We start from the raw sequence: 24,160 nt of genomic DNA on the forward strand, positions 1-24,160 counted from the left end.
CTCTGGCAGACCAATCTATGTTTACAATTAATAGAATACACAGAACTTTCAGCAAGCAAATACTACTAAATACTATGAAGACAGAAACATAATTCTCTCAGCAGTTGGAGCCCTAGGTGCCCTCTTTGGTGTCCCTATAGACCATGGCGAACTTATGGCACGCATGCCACAGCTGGCACGCCGAGCCCTCTCTGTGGGCACGCAGCGCACCACCAGGATTGGGGAGGGAATACCCCAGCAAGGCAGTCACTTGCACTGGTGGTGCAGGTGCGGAGGAGCCATCTCCCTTCCTATCATGAGTGAGATCGGGCAGTGGGGTGGCAGATGTGAGTAAAGCCCTCCCTGCATTCACTGAGGGCAGTCCAGTGAAAAGGACACGGAGTGTCTGTTGTAAGCAGCACACAATGCCTCTGGATACGGAGGAAGAGAAGAATGACTCCACCTTCCTGGACATGGAGAGCAGCTTCCTGTGCAGGGGCTCGGGCGCTGAAGCTTGGCAATGTGGAGGACTTTGGCTGTACATACACAAGTAGGACAGTGCTATGGGGAAAAGGGGGGGGGGTGCAGAGGACACTGCTGTGTATGTGGAGGGGATGTGAAGGGGGCAGAGGACACTGCTTTAGGAAGGGCCTTTACATCACTCCCCTGATCCCAGTACTCTGAGCACAATGCATCCATCTCCGATCCCTGTATTCTGAGTACAATGCATCCATCTCTGATTCCTGTATTCTGAGCACAATGCATCCATCTCTGATCCCTGTATTCTGAGCACAATACATGCATCTTTGATCCCCGTATTCTGAGCAAAATGCATCTCTGATTCCTGTATTTTGAGCACAATGCATCTCTGATCCCTGCATTCTGAGCACAATACATTTTTGATCCCTGCATTCAGAGTACAATGCATCTCTGTATTCTGAGCACAATGCAGTTTTTTCTGGGCAGAATTGTACGTTTTTGGTCCCTTGGGGCTCATTCAGAGGGATGATCAGTCCCATCCTCTATACAGAGCTGCTGGTAGGTTTAATTCCATCTTGGCACTTTGAAATAAATCGGTTGGTTTTGTGTCACTGTTGTGGCACTCGGGCCCAAAAAGGTTAACCATCACTGCTATAGACGTTTAGCATTTCACAGTCTTGGCATCATTTATCCTAGCCAAGCAATGAACTTTTAGACCTATTACCAAGGCATTGTAAAATAGCTGGCTTTAGCTATACATGTGTTTTTTTTTTTTATTCTTTCAACTAACCCTTTAATACTTTAATTAAATAGTAACTCCACTATTGTTAAGAAAAAAAAACATTCCCCTCTGGGTGATTTATGTACGTTGCAAGGATTTTAACAAACTTTGTTGCAGATTCTTACCTTTTGTTATCCAGAAGGCTGTTTGTCTGTGTCCATGTGCAAAGTGAATCTGTATGAGAGTGGTTTTATTATTATCAACCAGCTGTTGCACCTGCAGGGCTCTAATGAGGAAAGCAGCAGGGTCTGCATCCCTGTAGACATGGTTTCTCTTTGGGGGTATCTCACCAAAAATTACATTTTTGTTGCTGGAGATGCCAAAAATCTGACTTGTGTCTTAGTGCAGATTTCTGGGAATATCAGTAAGCCAATTACACAGGAATTGACATTTGCAGGGAGCATACTGTACACCATCTGTGTACAGAACGCCTCAAGGTAGCCATATTGCATTGTATTTTACAGAATATGACTGCGCTGCAGATTGAAAACGAAAGGTAGTTTTTAACATTCAATTACAATTAGTCCAAATTGTATATGCTATAATATATATATTTTTTTTATCTGCAATTTTTTTCCCACCAAAGTGGAGTTACCCTTTAACCTTTTCAGCATTAGAGAAAGGAAAATACATATCGGAATCAGAAGGCCTTGCCACAGATAATCTCCCTATGTCTTCTCCCAGGTCACCAGAACCTCATAGATAATCAACAGACCCAAGTGGATTATTTAACTCTCCTAGCTGAGTTCTGTCAAAGACCATGAGCCATTTATAAAAGTGGGGAGAGAATACACAAATTATCTGTAAATAAGTGGAGTTCTGTTGCTGTTGAGATGACACATTTGAGCTGTTTAGCGGTTTAAGGGAATTGTGACTGCCTGCAAACTGAAATGGAAACATAAATTACAAATGCTGTGTTACCAGGTGTAATCAGCTCTGAGTTTCTGCTACACAATAAAATAAAACACATGTAGCCCTCTTGGGGAGGGGGAGAGGGCTTATGAGAAATGACCCTCCCCAAACAGGATATTGCACTAAACCTGTATGTAAATACGGGAACCAGAACCTTTGCTCCACTCAGGACTGACTTTGAACAGGAGGGATTCCTTTTCTGTGAAATTAACCATTAATCTAATCAAAGTAATTGGAAGCAGAAGAACTACTGCAACCAGCATGTAACATTACCCATAGGCATATAGATGCACCAGTGTAGAAATAAGACAAGCTTTATATAAGAAAAGATTAATAACAGTACATGCTGTACATGCAATGTACAAAAATATATATTATCAGCAAAGGGCCTGAGGAGTGCTAGTGAAATTGTGCACACATACCAGAGTATACAGTATATAGTTTTTTATAGATATACTTCCATATGAATGTCACAACAAAGGCCCATTGCAGGGGTCCCTGAGGATGATGTGGCATCTGTCTTTTTGTTGGAGACCTGAAGACAAGATCTGCAGTGATGAAAAGACCCTCCAGCCGTTATGCAACTAGCCTGGATTGCAGTAATAGTTATCTGGCAATAATGCATGGCAGAGGAGAATACCAGACTTTTCTCTGCTGCAGTTCATTAACACCAAGGGCCCTTTCACACCAGGCTGTTACATTCATTGTGGTGACATTCGTTGCACATGACACCCCACTGTACCTGCCTAGAGCAGTGCTATAGCTGTTCGGATTAGCAGATTCAGGTAACCAAAATCAAATCCACGTATAAATAAAAATGAACTACAAACTACTTTTGTTATATGACATATCAGGCATTAGGCAATCAGTCGGACAGTAGACACTCATAGCTTCAAAAGGAGATGAATAAGGATCGGTCTCAGAAGCCTGGTATATGGAGCTGCCTAACAAAGTATCCATGGAGATTTACCTAAAGCTGACCATACACAAGTAGATTTAGGAACAAATGTTTGTATGAACATTACATAGTTAGGTTAAAAAAGTCTATCTAGTTCAACCTATAGATAATTCTCATCAATACATTTGATGATATGATGAATGTTGTTCAAAAGTACTTCAAAGAATGTTGGCTTTTAACATTCAATTTTGGGGTTAATGGACTTTCCTGAGCAAAAACCATATACACTGGTAGATATTTCTTCATTCAAGAAACATTTTTCGTTCTTAAAAAAATTTGCGATTTGAGCATTTGTAAAACAAAAATTTTCAAATGTAATTCTACTGATGTAGCACCCTGATTACATTTATTTGCCAAGTGATAGTTGCCTTGGCCAACTGATAGGAGGTCAATTGATTTTGCCCTAATTCTGGAATTGGTGCACTTCTCTCTTCTATCACTAGATGGCCGGGTATCTGGTGACATTAGGTAAGACAAGGGCATTGCAAGGACAGATTAGGAATGAATGGGGTGTCTCAGTCAATGGGCAGGGATTTTCTGGGGTCCCCCGGCCTGCTGGGAGAGCCTCTTTATTTGGGTGGAGTCAGGTGATCGGGGTTCTGTGCCACCTGGTCGGCTGTCTGGGTGGACGTGTGCCGTATTGCCCTGGGCTGCTAGGCCAGAATCTTAAGGCCTATCCCGGGGACATCTGGCTGCTAGGCTATCTGAGACCCTTGTGAAAAGATAGTGTTTTGTATACTTTGTGAACATTCATACATATAGAACACTTATGTTATAAAGCCTTAGGGTCACCAAAAGTGATAACAGGATGTAAAAATGGCAATAAAGTCCAAAACTGAATGTGCAGATACGGTGAACATAAATTTTGCAATGGTGATAAATTCCAAAACATATACTCGTGAGAGATTTCTGTATGTAATCCAACATGTGCTGACAGACCCTTGTGCGAAACCGCCACCTAGGATGACTGGAGGCTTACCAGAAAGTTGGGACCCACCTAGCATACGCTATATGGGTCAAACAGGCTTGGATTGCTCACTGGCAATGAAGGTAGGGAACCAAGGGCTGGTGAATGGTGAAGTTGTAACGTTGCTATCCCAAAGAGGTCTTCTTCATATGGAAGCTCGGACACCAACGGACATTACCCACATGTAATGAAGAAGGGGCTCATAGCGTAATTCCGTAAACCATAAAAATTTTTTTTTTAAAAGGAAAAACACTTACATTTCAGAATAAAAAGCGCTTGCAAGTAAAATGGTGGCAGTGGAGTCCTCCCGACGCGTTTCGTCATACAAGACTTCGTTTTTATGGTTTACGGAATTACGCTATGGGCCCCTTCTTCATTACATGTGGGTAATGTCCGGACCAACGGACATTACCCACATGTAATGAAGAAGGGGCTCATAGCGTAATTCCGTAAACCATAAAAAAATTTTTTTTAAAAGGAAAAACACTTACATTTCAGAATAAAAAGCGCTTGCAAGTAAAATGGTGGCAGTGGAGTCCTCCCGACGCGTTTCGTCATACAAGACTTCGTTTTTATGGTTTACGGAATTACGCTATGAGCCCCTTCTTCATTACATGTGGGTAATGTCCGTTGGTGTCCGAGCTTCCATATGAAGAAGACCTCTTTGGGATAGCAACGTTACAACTTCACCATTCACCAGCCCTTGGTTCCCTACCTTCATTGCCAGTGAGCAATCCAAGCCTGTTTGACCCATATAGCGTATGCTAGGTGGGTCCCAACTTTCTGGTAAGCCTCCAGTCATCCTAGGTGGCGGTTTCGCACAAGGGTCTGTCAGCACATGTTGGATTACATACAGAAATCTCTCACGAGTATATGTTTTGGAATTTATCACCATTGCAAAATTTATGTTCACCGTATCTGCACATTCAGTTTTGGACTTTATTGCCATTTTTACATCCTGTTATCACTTTTGGTGACCCTAAGGCTTTATAACATAAGTGTTCTATATGTATGAATGTTCACAAAGTATACAAAACACTATCTTTTCACAATTCATTTTGCTATTATATGTGGTATAGCAATATTTTCTTTCTCATTTTTTAGCGCTACACTTGGTTATATATGATTTATTACAAATTTTCTATTTGTTGTGTTAGCTGCTTACATCTATGACTTTTTTGGAGTAAGCGCATGGTTTATAGGTTTTTTATCTGAGACCCTTTCTAGAAGTAGTGCAGGGTTGGGACTGCAGGCTTGTAGTCAAACCAGAAGTAACGGTTCCACCGGCCGGGGAACCTGTCGTGGTCGGAGGTAGAGGGGAAGCTGTAGCCGCAAAGGGGCTATCCACCTTGCTACAGGAGACCACTGTGAGTAAGCTGTGGCCAGTACCAGAGCAGACTTCTAGCCAACCAGGGATGGTGAAGAAGTGGGAAAGCATCAGCAAGTGCCAAGACAGGGACCCAGTGGGACAGCAGAGGTGACGCTTGTGGAGTGCCAAGCCAGGGACCAAACGTGTCGGCAGGGGTAAAGCTTGAGGAGTATCTGTGAGTACCAAGCCAGGGAACCAGCAGTGAAGCGGGGGTGACGCTTGAGGAAGATACTGAGTGTTACAGTGAAAGAGCTTAGGGGATCCAGTGGCAGTGGATCTGAAGTCTAGTGAGATAGACTGGGAGCTCGTTGAGTAAAGACCCACAGTGAGTGAGTGTGGGGTAAAGAGAACTGTTCATGTTGTAGAAATTGAATACCTTTACCATTAGTAGCAGCTACAAGATTGTTGCCATAGGATACAGCGGTCCAAACTATACAGAAGTGGTGTCTGGATGGAGGCCTTCACCTGTATAGCTGTCTACCTATAGAAGTCTCGGAGTCTGCCAATTAACATTGCATCTACCTAAGGGTGTTCTGGCCCTAATCCTCTCTCCTACAGTTCTGTTTAAGAGACAATAAATCTCTTTGCATTCAAAAAGTGTCTGGCGCCCACCTGTTCATCTTGCATTACACCCACCATGCCTTGTAACGTACTCTACACTGAAGGATGTCAGCTGTCCTTAACTCTGAAGGTTATCATTGGGCTTCAGGGGCCCCGGGACTTAGCATCACTAGTGTATGGAAAGCTTTAAACAAAATAAAGGTGTGTTGTGCTACAGTGATTGGTATTAAAAATGCTGAAAAAAATATAAATAAATAAACAGTCCAGAAAAATCTCTTAAATGGACCATAATGGTCAAATGGCAAACTCTATTATTCAACTATTCAACTACTCTATTATCCAATCCCTTCACCAAGTGAACACGCCACCACCACAATAGGTTGGACTCTTACCTTTATTACAAAGGGTCAAACAGGCTAGATGAATATGTCCAGGTAGGGGTCAGCAGAAGGGGATATACAAAGGAACCACGTCAGGAACAGCTCCAGAGCAATCTGGGGACTCCACCCAAACTACGATCGCGTTGTCAGATTCAACGTAAAGTCAGATAAAACATAAAACGCTGGATAGGGCAAAACCTATTAAGAGTTACATTTAAGACAACGTATTGCACTTACACTATCCATAGTAACAGTACAGCATTGCATGGTAAGAAAGGAAAGCGGCCACCACAGAACATCCAAACATGTAAAATGTGTGATAACAGGAACATACAGCTCAGCCCAGGAGAGGCTGATTTTTCTGGACTGTTTATATGTAATTTTTTTCAGTATTTTTAATATCAATCACTGTAGCGCAACACACCTTTTATTTTGTTTCTTGTTTTTTTGTGGTAATATGTCACATTTGTGGTGCTGCTTTTTTTCACACTGAATTATCTTTTCACATGCACAATATTATTTTTGTATTTATGGAAAGCTTTAGCCTAGTGTAAAAAGGCAAGTTATTGAAGGTAGAGTATGGTGGTAGGTAAATTTGCATCGTTTCCACTGCTTCAAGAGGAGCTCCAGTCGTTTTTCTCAAAACTAAAAGTCAGCAGCTAAAAAAACCCTTTTGGGAAAAGTTCCGCTTTTAGGACCTCAAAAGCAATAAAAACCATTAAAAATTTAGATCAAATTAGGTCGTTCCCTGTGGTCAATTAACATACTAACTGTATATGACATCCCTGTTTATTTGGGGACCAATAAAAAAAAAACATTGTGGCTCTCTACATGCAGCTGTTCTCAGCCTCATCTCCTCCTCTACAGTGGTTATTCACTGTGACTCCTTAGCCCGCTGTCCCTCTCGCACTGCTTGTGCGTGCATGCAGAGAATGGCTGCATGTAAGGATGCAGTGCTAAACAGGACCATGCATGTACTGGAGACTCTAACAAGATTCTATAGGTCCCAGAGGGCACAGGGGGAACCCACATATCTTAAGTCGAACAGTACAGCTGGGGCACAGGTGGCAGAGCAAGAACTAAGGAGACATTTTCATTAAAAAAAAGTACGTCCTACTATAAACATTAAAAAAAAAACTGTCTTTAATGTCACTTTAAGTAAAGAAATAAATATTGGCAAATCAAGAAATCAAAGTTAGAAGTTTAAAAATTGTTGCGATCAATAAGAGGCATGCAGGTGTAGGGGCTGAAGTGGTTGCAAACAATGTTCATGTACATCGTATTACCCAATTATACATCTGTAGTAAAAACAACCTCTATTTGGGGTTGTGTATAAAATGTATAAAAGTAAATTTTTTAAATGTTGTCTTTTGAGGGTTTATTACAAAACAGATAAAGTTTTTTATATCAAAGCAGTGTACCACATAAAAAAAATGTCAAAAATGTTTAGTTAGGAAAATGAATCACAGAGTTTTTGTAAAGTAAGCCAATACATAAGGAAGCTGCTAAATTTGTTCGGGACATCTAAACTATGACTTCTGGTCATGAAGGTGTTAAAGGGACAAACAACTATAAAATATAGCAAATTATTTTTGGGCCTCTTTTCTTTTATATTGCTGTGCAGCATTCTCGAAGATATTGTGCCTAGGGTTTAGCAAAGTGAAAGTGGTTAATGCTAAATAGGTTTGCAGTTGTTATGCTGCCTGAAGAAATTTGCATGTTCCATTTGCATTGATGGAGTCATGCACATGCAACCTATGTCTGTCTTTTGTGCCAAATTATTTGTTAACTGTTTTTTTCCCCATTAGATCTGTTTCGGAAAAACAAGGCCTGGTTGCTACAGTAATTGCATCTACTGTATATGTATTCACATGAGAAATGTGGTATCAACCAGGGATGAGCCGAACACCCCCGGTTCGGTTCTCACCAAAACCTGCAAACGGTACCAACAGCCAGGGTCGAAGCTAATGGAATCCTGTCTGATCCCTTCAACATTTCTAATGGTACCAGACAGGGATGCCCATTGTCACCCCTTCTTTTTGCCTTAGTACTCAAACCCTTTCTGAACACGATACGCAACAATCCAGATATCTCAGGGATTACTATAGATCCCCAGCAATACAAGATCTCGGCTTATGCCGATGATCTCCTATTCTCCTTAACTAACCTGATCATATCTCTCCCAAATTTAATTAGAGAATTCCAGAAACATGGGAACATTTCTAATCTAAAGATTAATTTTGACAAATCAACAGCAATGGGAATCAATATGTCGACAGAACAGCTATCCCTCCTGAAGACCAAATTCAATTTTAAATGGTCAGACAGTCACTTTACCTATCTGGGCACTAATATACCTAGGCCTGAAATGCACCTTTGAACTGAACTTCCCTCCAATCCTTTGCAAAGTTAAAGAGCTGCCTGAAGAGTGGGGCAAGGGTCTGCATTCGTGGTTCAGGAGATGCAATTTAATTAAAATGTGCATTCTCCCAAAATTTCTATACCTGTTTCAAGCCTTGCCAATAAGGATACCTGCTAGCTACTTTAAACAAATACATTCTTTGTTTATAAAATTTGTGTGGTCACATTCGAAACCTAGACTAAAAAGACGTTATATGACCCTGCCGAAACACTGTGGGGGTCTTGCCCTCCCTGACGCAAAACACTATTATCAAGCAGTACATTTAGGGAGGATCATTGACTGGAATAGACATGAAAAATCCAAACTTTGGGTCCAAGTAGAGAACCACCAGGTCATTGTCCCCTTGAAAGGGGCTATATGGTGCTACGAGCAACTACCCAGGGACATGACTTCACACCCGATCATAGGGGCCATGCTGTACGTGGGCTCAAGTATACTTAAAACCACTTCGCTGACGTCTAAACAGTCCCCTTTATTTCAAAAAATGGGGGAATTGGGACTTTAAATGAGGCACCAGAGTGCCTCCATCCCAGCTTGAATAAAAACAAAGGGGGGATTTGGGACTTTGAATGAAGTGGTTGACTCATGTGGGTGAATGAAATACAGTTTATTAGAATAGGAGGTAAACAAATGCACGAAGATAGTATAATTCATATAAAGTGAATCAATGGATAAATGCCATATTCTATATACAAAAAACGATCAATGGATAAATGCCATAATCTATATACATGTTCATGATAGAATATCATCCAATTCATAGTGTATAACATAATCAGCACATGAAAAAAGTATATAACACATATTCCCATAAATAATTGGCAGTGATTGAATAGACAAATTGTAGTTAAAAATATTAAATCCAGATATATAGCATAATAAAACACACAGCTACATCCTCAAAGCCCGACGCGTTTCTGTGTATAAGAACACTTCCTCAGGGGCGGATGTTGTAGGGTATCTAAAAAACATGTACCATGAAGTATGTTAAAAAGGATTGTATTGTTGGGATATTGACACAAATTCGATGATGGCGTCAACCAAAATGCTTACATGCCACAAGTAACGACGGCGCATAGTCCATGCAGAGCTGAGGCCACGGAAGTGGTCCATCCCGGGAGCTGAGGTGGCCGCCACATGACCAAGGGGGCGCACACATGAAGCCTCAAAGGACGCAACCCTCCCATCTCAAGGGCCTGTCCAAAAAGGTGCAAAGCCAAGGAAATATATTTCTAGATGCATAAAAGAAAAGAGTTATTGGAGTGGGGGAGGAAAGTATACCTGGGTGAAGGGTGAGGGATAGAGGAATGGAGCCAACCACACATGCAAGGGTGCAGAAGGAAGATAGAAGGTATAACCTGGAGATGTAAAGTGAATACCATGGAAGTGTGGGAACCACCAGAGGAATGGGAGAAAGGAGAGGAGAGGAAGTGCTGGAAAGACAACACCGTGGGATCACAGGGGAGTGTACCTGAAAGGAAATGGTGAGAAGTGAAGGAGCTTCCCAGACGTGCAACATGCCGCTTGTGCGATAAGGAGGAGAGTGCGTCAAGGAGCCGAACATGTACCCCCCAGGGTGGGCGGGGCCGCCACCAACGTCACGCGCTCGACAAGCACTGGGGCGGATCAGCGTGTGCGGGGACACACGTCGCCCGAGGCAGAACGCCAAACCGTGCTGTCAGCAGAAGGATTCAAACGGCTACACTGCGGCGCCAAGATTGACGTCACAGATGGAGCCATCGTGCGTGGCGTCGATGCGCTGTGGACGCCCGCCAACCCCCCGCCAATCAAGGATTGTGGAGGGGGGAGGGCGAGCACACAGAGCGCATCGCAGCTCCCGGAAATAGACAAAAACAGCGGCCAAGGACTGCAGAAGCTGGGCTATACACCGCCACAAATGGCAATGGGCTGACTAGCTGCCAATGAGGGAGTATGAATGGAAAAATATCTCGCCAATTAGGACAAGAATTATTGTAACAGTCCCCTTTATTACCCATTTTGGGAAATCCAGCGTTAAAAGCAGGACTAGACTACTTAGAATACGAGACACTCTGGAACGCAGGCAAAGACTGCGCAACACATTATGTAGAAGAGGACAATTGGACCTCAATTCAGTCCCCGACGAACAATAATGGGGGTTTTCAATTATCATTTTGGAAAGCGATTAGGTTGCACCATTTCCTTCATTCAATACCAGAACCTACAAGATTTAAACGTGACATGACGACCCTAGAAGAATACTGTAGAGGGGAAGGTACATTGTCTCAAGTGCTCTCCAAGACATACTCCCTACTCAACACACCAACGGAACAACCAGATTTGCTATTTTTGCGAAAATGGGAATGTGACCTACAATGCAATTTTACGGCAGCACAAACACAAAACATACTCCAACTCACACTTAAATCATCTATCTGTACAAAAATTCAGGAGACAAATTATAAAATTCTTACTAGATGGTATTACACGCCCCAACTACTACACAAAATTTTCCCTAACACTTCTGATAAATGTTGGAGGTGCTGCTCAGATAAAGGGACACTTCTACATATTTTTTGGACTAGCGGTTTGGATAGCGGTTGAGACAATAGTCAAAAAATTTACGAGTCACATAACGCAGAGAGATCCCGCAATTTTTCTGCTACACGCCACTTCAAGCCCGATTAGATCGTATAAGAAGTCAGTGGTTAGACATTTGCTTAATGCAGCCAAGTCCTGCATTCCAGCTTTATGGAAACAGAGTACACCCCCAACGGTGGGGATGTGGCTGCGCAGAGTTGAGGAAATTAAAAAGATGGAAGACCTGGTACTTACTGCCCAACACAAACAAGACAAACACTCTAAAAATTGGTTGGCTTGGAATATGTATATTTTCTCAGATGAAGGACAAACTTTATTAAATTCTTGAAAATCCCCTTAATGGGACTCTGTTGCAGGATGGGATCCTGACTCGGTCCATCGCGCTCGCGTCGAACTTGTACTCCCCCCCCCCCTCTCTTTTCCTCGTACTCTTTCTATTCTGTTTATATGTTTTATGTATTTAATTTTTTCTCTTTTAACTAGTGGTCTAATAATCAGATAATAGACGATTTTCCATTCATACTAGGGATGTGGGAATTACGCAGAGGTAAACAATTACTTGGAACATGTTATTTATGGTGTATATTAATACTGCACGGTTGTTGATATGTTCACAGGTTACAAAGATAGATCTAAGAATTAAATGAGGCTCTGTGATGTTATAGATTGGTTTCTCTGCAGATAGAGTGGGAACACTTTATGGAAAAATATATGTCTGTCATATTTATCAGAATGATGTAAAAGACCACTGTTATATTATGCCTTTAAGGTATTTCTTTCCTTTTTATTTTTATGTCTTTTCTTTGTTGAAAACTTTCAATAAAAATTATATTTGCAAAAAAAAAAAACAAAAACCTGCGAACGGAACGAAAATTTGCGCAAACTTTAGAACCCCATTGAAGTCTATGGGACTCGAACGTTCGAAATCAAAAGTGCTAATTTTTAAGGCTAATTTGCATGGTATTGTCCTAAAAAGGGTTTGGGGACAAACCCTAGGGGGACATGTATCAATGCAAAAAAAAGTTTTGAATACGGAAGTTTTTTCGGGAGCAGTGTTTTAATGATGCTTAAAGTGAAAAAAAAAAAGTGAAATATTCCTTTAAATATCGTTCCAGGGGGGTGTCTATAGTATGCCTGTAAAGTGGCGCGTGTTTCCTGTGCTTAGAACAGTCCCTGCACAAAATGACATTTTTAAAGGAATAAAAGTCATTTAAAACTGCTTGCGGCTTTCATGTAATGTCGGGTCCCGGCAATATGGATGAAAATCAGTGAGACAAACGGCATGGGTACGTCCCCCCCCCCCCCCCCCAGTCTATTACCAGGCTCTTTGGGTCTTGTATGGATATTAAGGGGAACCCCGCACCCAAATTAAAAAAAGGAAAGGCATGGGGCCCCCAGGCCCTATATACTCTGAAAAGCAGTATACAGGCGGTGCAAACAAGACAGGGACTGTAGGTTTGTTGTTAAGAAGAATCTGTTTGTAATTTTGAACTGGTACATTTTTAAAGTGTAGCTCCAGCCAAAAAATCTATTTTAAGCTTTTTGGAAAACATAGGGAAGGGTTATCACCCCTGTGACATTTGTTTTGCTGTCTGTGCACCTCTTCAGAAGATTTCACCTCACTTTCTGTCCCAATAACAAATGTTTTTTGACAATTTGGGGGTTTTAGTGAAACAAGGATTGTTGATAAAGCATCAGTGGAGAGGAGACACGTTTTTCCTATATTAACTCCTACAGGAGAGAATTTCCATTCCTAGGGGTAGATTTCATCTCACTTCCTGTTGTCTCCTTCCGTTTGCAAGTAGGAGTCATTTGTAAGTTGAATGTTTGAAAGTAGGGGCCTGCCCTATATACTCTGCAGATATTGGGGCCTTAGGTGTTGGTGTTGCCACAACACTGTAAGCCCTCACAGTTACTCTTGGTGGGCACAGGAACGGGCCCTACTGTGAAATATTAGATCAAGAATTGTAATTACATGCCCCTGTTGAACAGGGGCAGAAAAATTGGGCCTTTGGTGGTGGTGGTGTTGGTGCCACATCACTGTAAGTCCTCACAGTTACTCTTGGTGGGTGCAGAAACGGACCCTGCTGTGAAATATTAGATCAAGAATTGTAATTACATGTCCCTGTTGAACAGGGGCAGAAAAATTTGGCCTTAGGCACTGGTGCCACAACACTGCAACCCCTCACAGATACTCTAGCTGGAGCGCAGGAACGAGCCCTGCTGCAAAGTATTGCATCAAAAATTGTAATTACACGCCCCCTATTAAACATGGGCTGAAAAATTGGGCCTTAGGCACTGGTGCTGGTGCCACAAGACTGCAACCCCTCACAAATACTCTAGTTGAGTGCAGCAACGAACCCTCCTTGCAAAATATTGCATCAAAAATTGTAATTACTCGCCCCTGTTAAACAGGGGCTGAAAAATTGGGCCTTAGTCACTGGTGGCAGCGCCCAGAACCAAAAATATTCTTACAAGCTATCAGCATGATCATTGAGGAGGAAGAGGATAGTCACTCAGCATAGGATAGTCTTGAAGGGATCTGACATTTCAAAAAAAATTATTCAGTTACATCAGCATCAGGTGCTTGGTAGCTGGTGGTGATCCAAGACTGATTCATTTTTATGAAGGTCAGTCGATCGACCGAGTCGGTGGACAGGCACACCCTTTGATCGGTTACAAAGCCTCTAGCAGCACTGAATGTGCGTTCCGAAAGAACGCTGGATGCAGGACAGGCCAGTAGCTCAATTGCATACTGTGCAAGCTCTGACCAGTGATCCATCCTCAAGACCCAGTAACCCAGAGGATTTTCGGTGGGAAAGGTGTCCAAGTCAGATCTTGCCCCTAGGTATTCCTGCACCATGTAAAACAGACGCTGGCGATGGTTGCTGGAACCGATCATACCTTGGGGCTGCGGACTAAAAAATTGTCTGAACGCATCGGTCAGACAGCCACCTTCTCCACCGCTCCTTCTTTGACTGACTCAGCAACATGTTGTCCAGGAACAGGAGTTTGTAACCTCCCAGTCTCTGGGAACACATTGCACAGACCTTTCTGCAAGGCCTCCCGAAGATGTTTCATCCTCTGCTCCCTCTGCAACGGCAAGATAAGGTCTGCAACCTTACCCTTGTAATGTGGATCAAGGAGGGTTGCCAGCCAGTAATGATCCCTCTCCTTGATACCATGAATACGAGGATCCTTCCACAGGCTTTCCAGGATCAGGGAGGCCATGCAGCGTAGGTTTGCTGAGGCATTCGGTCTGGAGTCCTCTGGGTCACTAAGGATGACATGATCTGCAGCCACCTCCTCCCAGCAACGTACAAGTCCATGGGTTTTTTGGGACTGTAAAAGATACCTTGAAGACTGCTGCTGATACTGAGTGCCAGGCTTCACCTCCATGCTGACACAATCCTCCTCCTCCTCGTCCTCTTCCTGTGTGATCGGCGGGCACGCAGGAACACTGTCTGGATAAAGGGGGCCTTGAGAGGTAAGGAAGTCCTCCTCTTCCTGCCTCTGTTCTGCCTCAAGTGCCCTGTCCATTATTCCACGCAGTGTGTGCTCCAAAAGGTGGACAGGGGGGACAGTGTCACTGATGCATGCACTGTCACTGCTCACCATCCTCGTGGCCTCCTCAAATGGTGACAGGACAGTGCATGCATCCCTGATCATGGCCCACTGGCATGGGGAAAAAAAAAAAGCTCCCCTGACCCTGTCCTGGTGCCATAGTCGCATAGGTACTCATTGATGGCCCTCTGCTGCGTGTGCAGCTGCTGCAGCATGGCCAACGTTGAGTTCCACCTGGTGGGCATGTCACAGATTAGGCAGTTCTTGGGCAGGTTAAATTCCTTTTGGAGGTCAGCCAGCCGAGCACTGGCATTATATGACCGGCGGAAATGCACACAGACTTTCCTGGCCTGCCTCAGGACATCCTGTAAGTCCAGGTACCTGCCCAAGAACTGCTGCACCACCAAGTTAAGGACATGAGCCAAACAGGGCACATGGGTCAGTTGTCCCTGTCAGAGGGTGGAGAGGAAGTTGGTGCCATTGTCGCAAACCACCATTCCTGGCTGAAGCTGGAGTGGCCTCAACCACCTCTGAGCCAGCCCCTGCAGAGCTGACAGAATCACTTCCCCAGTGTGGCTCCTGTCCCCCAAGCACACCAGCTCAAGCACTGCATGGCATCTTTTGGCCTGCGTACTTGCGTAGCCCCTTGAACGCCTACGGAGCACCGCTGGTTCCGAGCACAAAGCACAGGAAGAGGCCATGGAGGAAGAAGAAGAGGAGGGGGTGGAGGAGAGAGGTGTGTCAGAATCATCAGTAGTAGCATTTTGGAGGCATTGTGGTGGAACAACCTCCAACACTACTGCACCTTGTCCTGCATCCTTCCCAGCTGCCAGAACAGTCATCCAATGTGTCGTGAAAGATAGGTAACGTCCCTGTCCATGCCTGCTGGACCATGAGTCAGCGGTAATATGCACCTTACCGCTGACTGCCCAGTCCAGCGAGGCCAAAACATTGCCTTCCACATGCCGGTAGAGTGCCGGAATCCCCTTCTGTGAGAAAAAGTGGCGTTTGGGAACCTGCCACCGAGGAACCGCACATTCTACAAAGTCACGGAAGGGGGCAGAGTCTACCAACTGAAAAGGCAGCAGTTGAAGTGCTAGTAATTAAGCCAAGCTAGCATTTAACCGCTGGGCATGTGGATGGCTGGGAGCAAACTTCTTTCGGCGGTGCAGCAGCTGGGGCAGGGAAATTTGCCTGGTACAATCTGACGTTGGTGTACCGATAGTAGATTGTCCGCAAGTACTTGGCTGTGACACACCTAATTCTACACCTTCATTCCTCTCAGTGCAGGTCTCAGAGAGGACTGAAGGTATAGTGGGGTAGGAGGTCCCAGCTGATGAGGAGCAAAGAGAGGTCCTCTTTGTTCTTTGGTGTGGGTCTTTTAGGTACGCTTGCCAAGGAACTGCATGGCAGGTCAACATATGTCTGGTCAAGCATGTGGTGCCCTAGCGGGTGATGTTTTGGCCACGCGAGATACGCTTGAGACATATATTGCAAATAGCAGCGGTGGGATCTGATGCACTCGTCTCAAAAAAGGCCCACACCAAAGAACTTTTGGAATAACGCGCAGAGACAGCAGTGCCCTGCACATCCGGAGCTCTGCAGTGTGATGCAGTCGGTGTGCTGCCCTTAAGCTGGCCCCTGGAGGGCATCCTGCCTCGTTGGTGATGTGCCTCCTCCTCCTCCTCTCTCCTATCAGGCACCCACGTGGAGTCAGTGACCTCATCATCCCCTCCCTCCTCATCACTGGAGCAAAGCTGGCAGTATGCTTCAGCAGGGGGAACCTGATTGCCAGATTGCTGTCCTTCTTGGGCACCCCCTCTGTCTGGGCTCACGTTACTGCCTTCCTCTAGCTGAGTACCATCATCGGAGCCTTCAAAACGCTGGGCATCCTCCTGGAGCATGTACCCAACACTGTGGTCAAACAGTTCGGGGGACTCCTCAGGAGGACATGGTGGGGCTAGGAAAGGAGTGACTGATGCCATTGAGCCGAGGGAAGAGGCCGCATTGGCAGCTGCTTTGCCAGACAACGTACCCTGAGCCTGGGTGAGAGGGGATGAGGAGGATGAGGATGGCTTGGTCATCCACTCTACCAAATCTTCCGCATGTTGCGGCTCAACGCGGCCAGCTGCCGAAAAAAAGGACAAGCATGTCCCACGACCACGTGCTGATGAGGATGCACCGTGTCCACGACCAGCACTGTTGCCTCTAGACACAGAGCCTGCTTGCCCTCTTTTATTGGCTTGTGACTGTCTGCCTCTCCTTGTTGGCCTTCCAGACATACTAATGGCCTGCACTGCAGTGAGATGTAGCTGCACAAAACTGGGATGTATATATATACTGATTATACAGCAGCTAGCAGAATGCCTGCCTGTGGTGTTAATAGGATCAGAAGAAGCACACCAGCACTTGTCTTCAGGTAGATATAGGTGCAAATGTGCAGGGTACACAGTACACTAACTGTAAATATTTCAAGAGCCTGCCTGTGCTATTAATATGATCAAAAGAAGAACACAAGCACTTGTCTTCAGGTAGCTATAGGTGCAACTGTGCAGGGTACACAGTACACTAACTGTAAATACTTAAAGAGCCTGCCTGTGCTATTAATAGGATCAGAAGAAGCACACAAGCACTTGTCTTCAGGCAGCTATAGGTGCAACTGTGCAGGGTACACGGCACACTAACTGTAAATACTTCAAGAGCCTGCCTGTGCTATTAATAGGATCAGAAGAAGCACACAAGCACTTGTCTTCAGGTAGCTATAGGTGCAACTGTGCAGGGTACACAGTACACTAACTGTAAATACATCAAGAGCCTGCCTGTGCTATTAATAGGATCAGAAGAAGAACACAAGCACTTGTCTTCAGGTAGCTATACTGTAGGTGCAACTGTGCAGGGTACACAGTACAGTAACTGTAAATACATCAAGAGCCTACCTGTGCAATTAATAGGATCAGAAGAAGTACACAAGCACTTGTCTTCAGGTAGCTATACTGTAGGTGCAACTGTGCAGGGTACACAGTACACTAACTGTAAATATTTCAAGAGCCTGCCTGTGCCGTTAATAGGATCAGAAGAAGCACACACGCACTTGTCTCCAGGTAGCTATAGGTGAAACTGTGCAGGGTACACAGTACACTAACTGTAAATGCTTCAAGAGCCTGCCTATGCTATTAATAGGATCAGAAGAATCACATAAGCACTTGTCTTCAGGTAGCTATAGGTGCAACTGTGCAGGGTGCACAGTACACTAACTGTAAATACTTCAAGAGCCTGCATGTGCTATTAATAGGATCAGAAGAAGAACACAAGCACTTGTCTTCAGGTAGCTATACTGTGGGTGCAACTGTGCAGGGTACACAGTACACTAACTGTAAATACTTCAAGAGCCTGCCTGTGCTATTAATAGGATCAGAAGAAGCACACAAGCACTTGTCTTCAGGTAGCTATAGGTGCAACTGTGCAGGGTACACAGTACACTAACTGTAAATACTTTAAGAGCCTGCCTGTGCTATTAATAGGATCAGAAGAAGAACACAAGCACTTGTCTTCAGGTAGCTATACTGTAGGTGCAACTGTGCAGGGTACACAGTACACTAACTGTAAATACTTCAAGAGCCTGCCTGTGCTATTAATAAGATCAGAAGAAGAATACAAGCACTTGTCTTCAGGTAGCTATACTGTAGGTGCAACTGTGCAAGGTACACAGTACACTAACTGTAAATACTTTAAGAGCCTGCCTGTGCTATTAATAGGATCAGAAGAACACAAGCACTTGTCTTCAGGTAGCTATACTGTAGGTGCAACTGTGCAGGGTGCACAGCACACTAACTGTAAATATGGCCCATATCGTTCGCAATTCGGCGAATGGTCGAACAGGCGATGTTCGAGTCGAACATCGGTTCGACTCAAACTCGAAGCTCATCCCTAGTGTCAACATAGTCAGGTAGGAGCTAGACCCACATAATCCCTAAAGCTACACGAACATGTGTGCTACAGTTATTATTAGAGTATATGATATTCTACATTAGTGTAAGTGTTCAATCCTGCCAAGATTTTTGACTTGAATGACCCTTTATGCATGCTTATGTAGAGCGATTTGTCTTTGGCCAAAAATAGATTACTATTCTCTATAGCAATGGTCATCAACCCTGTACTCAGGGCCCACTAACAGGCCAGGGTTTATGTATTACCTTGGGGAGATACAGACTAGAGTACTGCAACCACTGAGCAGCAAATTATATCACCTGTGATGTATTTCAGTTATCTTACAAACCTGGCCTGTTAGTGGGCCCTGAGGATGGGGTTGATGACCACTGCTCTATAGTCACCCAAAGTCTAATACATTGGTTAACATCTTGATTTTCCCATTCTTCCTTATTTTGGGGGGTACAATGTAGGACTGCCCTCCTTTTTGATATAGCAATAGAGAGCTTTGCCATTAACATTTGACAAATACAGCACTTTAGAGGCTTTACCTTGGGTAAAATAACTGAACAAACAGGCCTAAAAAGTATATTGATGATTAAATATTATATCTCCGTGATACAGGCCCTTCTTTATCCTTGGACATTTAAACTACTAAAGAATTTGGTGAAAACTCAGGCCTTCAAGATAACTCCCATTATTTTTAAAAAAATACTTTTATGTTTTATAGTAAAGGATAATTGATTGGAGGTTAAATACATTAACTTATATATGAAAGGTTAAAGGGGTTGTAAACCCTCTTTTAAAAAAAAACAAAAAAACAAACGTCATACTTACCTTCACCGTGCAGTTCATTTTGCACAGAGTGGCCCGATTCTCCTCTTCTGGGGTCCCTCAGCAACGCTGGTGGCTCCTCCCTGCATCGATTGTCCATGTTGGAGAAGCACTCTCCTTGGTGGACACCCGTGCGGGCGCGCTCCCAAGTCCCGCATCTGTGTTCATTCACACAGAATGCAGGACTTGGCCCAGCCCCCCGGCCCCACGTCATTGGATTTGATTGACAGCAGTGGGAGCCAATGGCTGCGCTGCTATCAATCTATCCAATCAGGACACAAGACACCAGGTAGAGCTGGTGTGCTCATTCCCGGCCGGAGAAGGATCGGGGTCAGGTAAGTAAAACAGGGGCTCGGGGGGGCTGTAGCACCACAGCACCACAGAAGGTTTTTCACCCTAATGCATAGAATGTGTATGTGTGTATTAATATTATTATTATTAATATTATACAGAATTTATGTAGCGCCAACAGTTTACACAGCATTTTACAATATAAAAGGGAGACAATACAGTTACAATACAATAAAATACAAGAGGATTAAGAGGGCCCTGCTCAGAAGAGCTTACAATCTAATGGGGTGGGGCAGGTGGTACAAAAGGTTGTAACTGTGGGGAATGAGGTGATGGAAGTGGTAGAAGATTAGATGGAGGCCTGATGGGCTTCACTGAAGAGATGAGTTTTCAGGGATTGCCTGAAGGCAGCTAGAGTAGGAGATAGCCAGACAGGTTGAAGTAGACAGTTCCAGAGGATGGGATAAGCTCTGAAGAAATCCTGGAGACAAGCATGGGAGGAGGAGACAAGGGAGCTTGAGAGTAGGGAGTCTTATGAATGGCTTTGTATGTTGTGGTTAGTATTTTGAATTTAATTCGCTGGGTGATCGGGAACCAGTTTAGGGCAGAGAGGGGCGGCAGACACTGAGCACTTGGTAAGGTGGATAAGTTTAGCAGCAGCATTCATGATAGACTGAAGAGGGGATAGCCTATGGAGAGGTAGGCCAATGAGAAGGGAGTTGCAATAGTCAAGGCGAGATATAACAAGGGAGTGAATGAGTAGCTTGGTGGTATAATTTGTTAAAAAGGGGCGTATTCTAGAGATGTTATGGAGGTGAAGTCTACAAGCTTTGGACAGCAATTGGATTTGGGGCTGAAAGCACAGGTCAGAGTCTAGGATTACATCTAGTACCCTGGCATGAGGGGAGGGATTGATGTTTGCAGTATTGATTTTGATGAAAAAGTCATGGCGGGGGGCACGGGCAGGGGGGATTATTACCAGCTCGGTTTTAGAGAGATTTCGTTTAAGCAAGTGGTGTGACATCGATGCTGATATGTCAGTTAGTAAGTTAGTAATGCGAGAGGAGACTGAAGGAGTGAGGTGAAGAGCAGACAGATATATTTTAGGTGTCATCTGCATATAGGTGGTATTGGAAGCTGTGGGCGGTTATCAAGTGACCAAGGGGGAAGGTGTATATAGAAAAGAGAAGGGGTCCAAGAACAGAGCCTTGGGGGACCCCCAAAGAAAGGGGCAATGGAGAGGAGGAGACAGAGTTGTAGGTAACACTGAAGGAGCGCTGTAATAGGTAGAAGCAGAACCAGGATAGAGCAGAATCTTGGAGGCCAAGGGAACAAAGTTTATTGAGAAGGAGCGGGTGGTCAACACTATCAAAGGCTGCAGAGAGAGGTCAAGCAGTAGGAGTATGGAGTAGTGGCTGTTGGTTTTAGCAGTTAGTAAATCATTAATGAGTTTTAGTAAGGCAGTCTCTGTGTGCTGCGAGCGAAAGCCAGACTGTAAGGGGTCAAGAAGAATATTTTCACTGAGGTAGGAGCTAAGACGGCTGTAGACTAAGTGTTCTAGAGACGTTTGGAGGTGAATGGGAGCAATGAGATGGGTCTTAAGTTGTTCAGGTTGGTGGGGTCCAGTGAGGGCCTTTAAGTATGAGAGTAATCTGCGCATGTTTTACAGGGGAGGGGAAGGTGCCACTAGAGAGGGAGAGATTGAAGATGTGAGTGAGGGAGCATAGGATTGAATAAGAGGGTGACCGTAGAAGTTGTGAGGGAACAGGATCCAGAGGACAATTGGTTAGGTGGGCATCTGAGAAAAGTTTTGTAACCTTTTCAGTAGTAGCCAGTCTAAAAGAGGAGAGTGTTGACTGTGATGTTAGGCAAGGTATGTTGAGTGGGGAAGATGTACGCACAGTGGAGGTGTCTTCACGTATTACATCAATCTTGTCTTTGAAGTAATTGGCAGTGAGTGAGTTAGTTGGTAGAGGGGGTGGGGGACTAAGCATAGAGTTAAAGGTAGAGAAGAGCCAACAAGGACTGGATGATAAGGTATTAATAAGACAAAGTAGGCCTGTTTGGCAGCCTTGAGACAGGAATTGTATCTTAGGAGAGCAGATTTATATAGGGTGAAGTCCTGCAAGCATTTGGTTTTACGCCACAGTCATTCAAGAGTGTGGCAATGTCTCTTGAGATTTCTAGTGTTGTCAGTTTTCCAGGGTTGTAACAGTAGGGGCCTGATTCTGCGTGTAGTTAGAGGAGCAAGTGCGTTGAGTGATGATGACAGTGAACTGTTGTAGACAGAGGTGGCCAGGTTAGGACAGGACAGGGGAGAGATTATGTCATATAGGTGGTCAGTAGCAGAATAGAGAAGCGAAAGGTTAAAGTGGCGAAGGTTCCTACAAGTAACCGTTTGCTGCTTGGAGGGATGGGTGGTTAAAGGCAAGGATACAGTGAAACTAATGAGGTTGTGATCAGAGAGTATATATACAGTATCTCACAAAAGTGAGTACACCCCTCACATTTTTATAAATATTTTATTATATCTTTTCATGTGACAACACTGAATTACACTTTAGTACAATGCAAAGAGTGTACAGCTTGTATAACAGTGTAAATTTGCTGTCCCCTCAAAATAACTCAACACACAGCCATTCATTTCTAAACCGCTGGCAACAAAAGTGAGTACACCCCTAAGTGAAAATGTCCAAATTGGGCCCAATTAGCCATTTTCCCTCCATGGTGTCATGTGACTCGTTAGTGTTACAAGGTCTCAGGTGTAAATGGGGAGCAGGTGTGTTAAATTTGGTGTTATTGCTCTCGCTCTCTCATACTGGTCACTGGAAGTTCAACTTGGCACCTCATGGCAAAGAACTCTCTGATGATCTAAAAAAAAGAATGGTTGCTCTACATGAAGATGGCCTAGGCTATAAGAAGATTGTCAAGACCCTGAAACTGAGCTGCAGCACGGTGGCAAAGATCATAAAGAGGTTTAACAGGATAGGTTCCACTCAGAACAGGCCTCATCATGGTCGACCAAAGAAGTGGAGTGCAAGTGCTCAGCGTCATATCCAGAGGTTGTCTTTGAGAAATAGACGTATGAGTGCTGCCAGCATTGCTGCAGAAGTTGAAGGGGTGGGGGGTCAGCCTGTCAGTGCTCAGACCATACGCCGCACACTGCATCAAATTGGTCTGCATGGCTGTCATCCCAGAAGGAAGCTTCTTCTAAAGATGATGCACAAGAGAGCCCGCAAACAGTTTGATGAAGACAAGCAGACTAAGATGGTGTCAAGAATGTGTAGTGGCAACCAGACAATTGTGTCTTGTCTACAGTCACAAAGGGTTAGGAAAATGCTGGAAAATAATGGTGGTCACACAAAATATTGACACTTTGGGCCCAATTTGTACATTTTCACTTAGGGGTGTACTCACTTTTTGTTGCCAGCGGTTTAGACATTAATGGCTGTGTGTTGAGTTATTTTGAGAGGACAGCAAATTTACACTTTTATACAAGCTGTACACTCACTACTTTACATTGTAGCAAAGTGTAATTTCTTCTTACTGCAAATATATAACAGTTTTTTAAACACATGACTATTATGGCAAGCTTACCTTTGTTGGCCAGCAATTTGTTCATGGACTCATGATATTCCATTCTATTGCTTAGCAGAATTTGGGTTGCTTAATGTATTCCTCTGTCTCTTCTGTAAAAGAAACAGAGCAAACATAATTTACAGAATACAATAAAGTGAACAACTTTATTTTTTGTTGTTTAAAACCGGTTTATTTCAGATAAATAATGTAAAACACAAATAGTGTATACATATTATAGAAAACCAGGTACAAGTACAAAATCAGACAGAGGTTACCCATAGACCGGCAGGGACAAGAAGCTCAAAAATAGAAAAAACTAAGTATAGTAATAATCAATAGCCTGGGTCTGGGCAATCATTATAACAAACTATAGCATAATATCAACTGTAAATAGCTGGAATTATATTATAAGAAAGGGGGGGGGAACAATGAAAAAAGTGAAGGGAGCATTGGGAGAGAGATGGGAAGGTAGCTGGTTCCAAGTGGAAATTTTAGTCTGGATAAGCATATATCACAAAACAACACAATGCGGTAATAATCTAGCAGTAAACCTAAAAAGTTAGAAAACGTCATTTG

At 43.9% G+C, this 24,160-nt stretch overlaps 1 protein-coding gene across 3 annotated transcripts in view; it reads right to left on the reverse strand.

Moving 5' to 3' along the window:
• Nucleotides 1-24,160, reverse strand: part of RGS21 (regulator of G protein signaling 21) — a 302,653-nt gene that overhangs the window by 135,485 nt on the left and 143,008 nt on the right. For all 3 annotated transcript variants that reach the window (XM_073592774.1, XM_073592776.1, XM_073592775.1), the window contains exon 2: nt 23,603-23,694. In XM_073592774.1, coding sequence (XP_073448875.1) covers nt 23,603-23,645 — 43 coding nt within the window. In that variant the 5' untranslated portion in view covers nt 23,646-23,694. The remainder of the gene's footprint in view (nt 1-23,602; nt 23,695-24,160) is intronic.

This window comes from Aquarana catesbeiana, linkage group LG07 (genome assembly GCF_042186555.1).
Source record: "Aquarana catesbeiana isolate 2022-GZ linkage group LG07, ASM4218655v1, whole genome shotgun sequence".
NCBI lineage: Eukaryota > Metazoa > Chordata > Amphibia > Anura > Ranidae > Aquarana > Aquarana catesbeiana.